The sequence below is a fragment of the Acyrthosiphon pisum genome, chromosome A1 (genome assembly GCF_005508785.2).
Source record: "Acyrthosiphon pisum isolate AL4f chromosome A1, pea_aphid_22Mar2018_4r6ur, whole genome shotgun sequence".
Classification (NCBI taxonomy): Eukaryota; Metazoa; Arthropoda; class Insecta; order Hemiptera; family Aphididae; genus Acyrthosiphon; species Acyrthosiphon pisum.
The window spans coordinates 138,244,099-138,250,539 of record NC_042494.1 but is presented as its reverse complement, the minus strand read 5'-3'; the positions used below and the strand labels follow the sequence as shown (position 1 = coordinate 138,250,539).

The 6,441-nt window shown below is 26.9% G+C and overlaps 1 protein-coding gene across 1 annotated transcript; it reads right to left on the bottom strand.

Moving 5' to 3' along the window:
- Positions 1-1,194: 1,194 nt before the first annotated feature.
- On the bottom strand, positions 1,195-6,181 carry LOC100572796. The gene is made up of 4 exons (XM_003243276.4): positions 5,969-6,181; positions 4,216-4,374; positions 1,804-1,974; positions 1,195-1,714 (listed from the first exon to the last, which is right to left on the bottom strand). Exons 1-4 carry the CDS (start codon positions 6,056-6,058, stop codon positions 1,538-1,540), a joined length of 597 nt encoding a protein of 198 aa, XP_003243324.1. The 5' UTR covers positions 6,059-6,181; the 3' UTR covers positions 1,195-1,537.
- Between the last annotated feature and the right edge of the window lie 260 nt (positions 6,182-6,441).

Sequence of the window (6,441 nt, the reverse complement as noted above, 5' to 3'; positions counted from 1 at the left end):
AAAATGCCGTTTCCTCACCATTTACACAGGCATAGTTGTATTACAACTTACAATTATAAAGTATTATAGTTGTACATTTGAACCATCATATTCGATCGTATTAAATCTGATCTTAAAAGTTTTTAGTCGATTACATTATCTGAAATTGGTACCAATAGATGTGGAGGAGGACGCACTCTGGCTATGAAAAAGCAAAATTAAAAACGGAACACGCTAGGGATATCCCAGTATATCCTAAGTATATAAAATGCTCATATATTTGACTATTTTAATTTTGATAATCGATTTACGCATAAACCGTACTACGCTTACGCCTTACACCGGTGGTGATTGATAATTAGGCACTCAATCCCAGATTTCAAATTTACACTTTCCTTCCACACAAAAAATTCAGACAAGCACCAGAGCAAGCTGCAAGCGGGTGTCCCAACGGTCAATTTTCATTACGCAGTAACACAATCACCCCCCTCCCATATATTTGCCATCGGAGTAGTGTTGAAAAATGTATTTTTATTTTTATTGTTATTGTATAGATAACCAAGTTATTTTTCATTCAACGTAATTAAACATCTTTCGTATGGAGTATAAATCAAAATATTATGAAATGTTGTACTTATTAAAACCAATAGGTACAGCAATAAAATATAATTTCAGAATCAATCTATTAACATTTAATATTATAATGCGATTCATAACAATTATCTGAGTATAATAAGTAGGACGTACTAAGCTAAATATTGCATACAATTGATATGTTATGCTAACAGTTATTAATGTTAATATATTATAAAGTTTAATTTTAATAATTCATAAGCAACGAAAATAATTTTTTATTTTAATGCGGGGCCGTAGTGGTGCAGTGGTCACGCAGTTGACTGCAACTCACACAGCAATCGGTTCGATTCATAGAAAAGTGTAAAATATTTGCGTGGTTCTCTACCCGATTACCATTTCCCGTGCAGGTGCAGCTGTCGTTCGATTGCGTCATTCGGTTTCCAACTATGGTACCACTCCACTGGAAGTAAAGACCACCATATCCTCTTGGAGAATGGGGGTTAGTATCATGAATATATTGGATATATACATAGATTAATAGATCACATGATATCCCTACTGTCCACTTGTGATGAGCATAGACAAAAACCTTGAGGTAATTTCAATGAACAAATACAGAAAAAAAAAATTTCAATTCAATAATATTAGTACTTTTTGTGTCCATATTATAAAAATTAAAAAACCTGTTTTACAATTTCTTAATGCATACAAATCCTAGCCCTGTTCATTATACTTCCCAAGGCCATTTTTACTTTAAATACAAACACATAACATCCAACTATATCGTATTTTTTTCTAGTATGGGTAAACATTAAATTTGTAAGTTATATAATACATTTGTTTTGGTAAATTTGTATTTGATAGATAGATCGATATTATTAACTTTTTTAGTTACTGTGCTAAAATTATAATAAAAATTTCAATTTGAATTAATTATATTCATAACCACTACAAACTACAAACACTACATGATTTCACCCAGTCATTCAGTTTCCCAAGGACGTTTTATTTCAACGGTAAATGAGAAACATCCAACTTCATTGCCTTTTTTGTCCAAATAAATAACTTTAGTTTTGTAAGTTCCATAAAAAACTTGTTTAGGAAGATTTGTATTTGCTGGAAACTTTGATATATCATATCCTTTGGTAGTATAAATTCCCTAAAAATATTTATTTTATTATGTTCATATTATAATAAATTAATAATATTTAATTGTGGTGAAAACCTTTTTTTTTATAAACAACTCACCGGTGGTATAGAATTATGTATTGTGTCATTTACTCCAAAGCTCTTTAAAAAAAATGGAAATTCAGGTCCAAAAAGTTTTTTAAGACTTGTGTATGCTTGAGGTGAATTATATACATAAGCATTATTTTGCCAACCACCAATTGTATCTTTTACTGCCAAATTACCACGAAACTATAACAATACATATACGATATACCTTCTTATTTAATGCATTACAACAATTTTAGTAAATAAATTATCATAAATTCATAACTATATATTTATGCATCTTTCAACCTTTGTGGTGCATAACATTTCTTACGTCATTCTAAAGTCTATAACTGATGTCTATATAATACAAAGACGAATGCTTATAGGTATATCATAATAATATTATATATATCATATATATTTACATATTTAAGATTCTGCGTGGAGCGATGAATGTACCTATATTCCTATCGATTTTACGAAGATGTAACCACAACTAGGTAGTCGAAACAACACTTCGATTATTAACTTCAGTACCTTTTATGGTGAAAAAGTACTAATGTAGTTGGGGCATTCGAAAATTGTTAGATTCGAGAAGGAAAATTTAAAATTCGCAGTTGTTTTCAATAGCGTAAGAAAAAAAAATTAAGGATAAACTGGAATTTCCACTTTTTGACAAAATCTATTTTTTCTCGGTCAATCTTCTTGAAAATGTAATATACATGGTTCCTCATTAGTTTTTTTTAGTGTTATAAAAAAAAAAAATTAAGAATTACAGTCTTGCAGGGATGGTAGACAGGAGTGAAAACTTCTATACTAATACATTTTTACAGAACATGCCCACTTACCGGCAGTGTTTGGAATTATCTGGATAAATCATTTAGATAAAATTATTTTTTAATTATCTTATCTAGATAAAAATAATTAAATTATCTCATCTAGATAAATTTTATGGTTATTTGTGATAATTTATCTACATAAAGAATATAATAATAAGAATATTTTTAAATACTGAAATAGCCAATAATTTACGAGAACCGAGTAGTGATTCCAAATGCCAATATTATTATAGTTAAAAAGGAATGTTTACTGAAAAATTGTCAGTTTTATTTTGTTTTATTTATATTCAAGTTGTTTTAACAATTAAAATTTTATTTTATTTTAGTTGAGAAATGATATTAAGAATTTATTAATTAATAAATATTACCTAATTAGTAATTACTAGTGAATTACATTATTAATAATATAATTAAAAAACAAATTTATTATTTTTTTTTATCAAGAAAAATGTATGTGTATTTTTATCTTATCTAGATAAATGTTGAATGAATTATCTGTTATCTTATCCAGATGATCCTTTGGTTATCTTTTCCCAACACTGCCTACCGGTATAGTATATTAATATATTATGTATAATGTATACACAGATATATAAAACATATATATATATATATATATAATATATGTTTTATATATCTGTGAATGTATAAGACATGATTTGAAATAGTATGGTTGCCTATCGACTTTTGATAAGAAAGCCAGTATCTACAGTGAATCTCAATTATTTTTTTTATTTTAGCAGTGCTCCGTGTGAGAAAAATAGTGTCGTAAAGGCAACTTCATACGTTATTACATCAGAAATATAAAAATACTAGATAGCCGACTTCGGTATTATTATTGTTTCCAATGAAATGGCTACCATCGTTATCTAAGAGGTGAATATTTATGTTGTATTGTATTGATAAGTGACAATGTTGTATGAAATACATTACCATAAAATTTGTTGTATGTATATATTTAATTATGATATATACAAACTACAAAGTAGTGTCTTATCGCCTACTGTATCAGTTTAATTTGTAAACAGTCACCTCTTAGATAGCGATTGGCGGCCATTTTGTTGGATACAATATTTTATACACATGGACTATAATAGCAGTCAGCTATCTAGTATTCTTATATAATATCTGTGTTATTACTCGAAATTATATTGGCGATAAAAAGTTTATCAGTTTTTAGGCGGCGGGGTGGTACTGTGACGGGCCACTGGAAAAATAAAATATAATGGTACGATTTTTTTTATATTTTTTTAATTCAAAAACGAAAAGACGTAGATACTTAAAATGTTCATCTAATGTTTTCATTTGTTTTTACAATACCGGGTATAATTTAAAAAAATATTTGTAGATATTTAAGATTTATATTAATTCATCAAAATAGTAAGTAGGTATGTGCATATTTTTTTTTTAGTCAAAAAATTATAAAATGTTAAATTTTTATATCAAAAAGACTGCACTGCAAATTTTAAACATTTTCTCATAAGTAGTTTATACTCTAACCAAAAAATCAAAAATATTTACTATATTATTAATGGACATTAGTATATAGACTATGCTATATTATAATAATTGTATGTATGTCAATTTTATTTTACAACCTTACCAATAAAGAATCATCAAATGCTATATTATAAGCAGATATATTTCCTCTTAGTTCAGTTGTAGTTCTAGATGTCTTGAACAAAAAAAAATTGAACCTCAAACTTGAATTCGGATTTGCATTACACTGTTGAGTAGCAATAACATTTACTCGATATTCTCCCTGAAATCACAATTTCGCTTTTATTATTTCTATTAAAATTTCATATAATTTTTATTATCATATAATCTTCGTAGTAGATTTGATTCAAACATTTATCTTGTAATATATTATGATGGTTATATGATTAAAAGTTTTTATTAATTCCATTGATACTTATAAGGCTATAAACAAAAAATGATTGAAACATTACAATTATTGAATTATTACATTATTAGATTTTATAAATAGAATAATATATTTATATTCCTCAGTCCTCACGACTTGATATAGTCGTTGACTATCTTTCAAGAAAATGTTAAATAAAACGCAAAAACATAGGATTTTCGTAAAAATAACCATAACCTATACAATATACGTTTAGTATTTAAAAAATGTTTCAAAGCTGTTGTGGCCTATAATTGCAATGATTATTTTAAAATAGTTGATAATTTGAAATTTGTAATTATTTCTTGACAAGAACTGTAGAAAATGTCTTTCTTAGTTATCAAATATAAGAATTGATAAAATAAACATTCATTGAATATTTCATGATTCTACAGTAATTCGTTTTTTAATTATAACAAAATAACAAAATCGCTACATGAGAAATCAAGTGAATATAATATCTAATCTTGTAAAAATATGTAAAATTTCAAGCGCTCATACAAATTTAATCTGATTTGCTTGTAGACATTTTTTTTTTGGTTAAGGTAGACAACCTTATGAGGAATCTGATGAACTTTAAATGCTTATAAAAAATGGGTCTATGAATTTTACATATTAGATTCTGAACGGAGCGAGGAAGCTATTGGTTTTACAATGGTGTTTATTTTAGATTCTGAGCGGAGCGAGGAAGCTATTGTTTTTACAATGGTGTTTATTTTCTTTTCTTTTTGTTCTTTTTATATTCTGTATACAAAATTTCTTCCAGAAGGAGTTTCGATTTCAACATATAGTACCTCATCTTTTAGCAAATTGGATCAAGATGGTACTTTAGAGAGGTAATTTTTCGATTTTCTCAATAGTTATTTAATGCCACGGGAAAAACCACCGGAAAATTACGAAAAAACGTTAAAAATGGGATTTTAATTTCTAACGCTTTGTTTATCAAGATAGAAACGAATAAAAATGATAATATTTTAATATTAATTCAACTTACATGATAAAATAAATAATAACAAAATATAAAATATCCAGACTGACAAACCGTCTCCGCTCAGAATCGTTTTTCTTATACAATGATATTATATCATTGAATTCAAGTCTAATACAATCCATTACTCATTGACCCACTTGTAATCTACTTTACAGCAGAGCGACATCCACTTACCCACCTATTTACTTTTGCCCTCCCCAAAGTACCAACTAGATTCACTTTCCTATCCAAAAAGATATTGTTGAAAAAAATCCAAGCACTTTTACTTTCTTAAAAGGTGATGACAGACAGAAACAAAAATTAAAAATTGAAAAAAACACACATCATTGTAAAATCAATACATACATCGCTCAGCTCAGAATCTAAAGTTTGATTTCACGGAAGTCTTGATTGATTAATTAATATAATAGAATAATAATAATTTTAAATATATTTTTTTATTAATCAAGTGCTACTTACTAGGGGTAAATTTGGGTGAAACTTGAAATCTTTTGCTCCAGTGTTGACTAGAATCATAAATTCAGCAAAAAATATAAAAAAATTCTTCATGGTTCATCAGTTTGAAATATCATAACATGAAAATGTAATACTTTTTTTTTTGAACGAATAATAATAATAATTATGACCAAGCTAGAGGGGTATCTGCCTCTGATAAATATTGTGTTCAACGAGTTATGTTATATAGTTTTTTTTTAGTGACCTTGCGCCTCATGTATTATCATATATAAAAAAAAAGAATACTTAATATAAACTATAATTAATGAACTTGGCATATTATATTTCATGATTATTGTGGATAATAATTATATCTAGATTATTGTTTGTATATTTATTCAAATACAATTGCTAATAATAAAATTTTAAAATTATGAACAAATACTGATTGGATGTTGATACTATATTATGGGTAAATGCAAACTGGGCAAGTATAA

Excerpts from the sequence above, each read along its gene's own strand:
- LOC100572796 (XM_003243276.4), bottom strand. The coding sequence starts at position 6,058 with ATGAAGAATTTTTTTATATTTTTTGCTGAATTTATGATTCTAGTCAAC. Across the intron at positions 4,375-5,968 it reads TTCACCCAAATTTACCCCTA|GGAGAATATCGAGTAAATGT; the intron begins GTAAGTAGCACT and ends TTGTGATTTCAG. Across the intron at positions 1,715-1,803 it reads TACATAATTCTATACCACCG|GGAATTTATACTACCAAAGG; the intron begins GTGAGTTGTTTA and ends AAATATTTTTAG.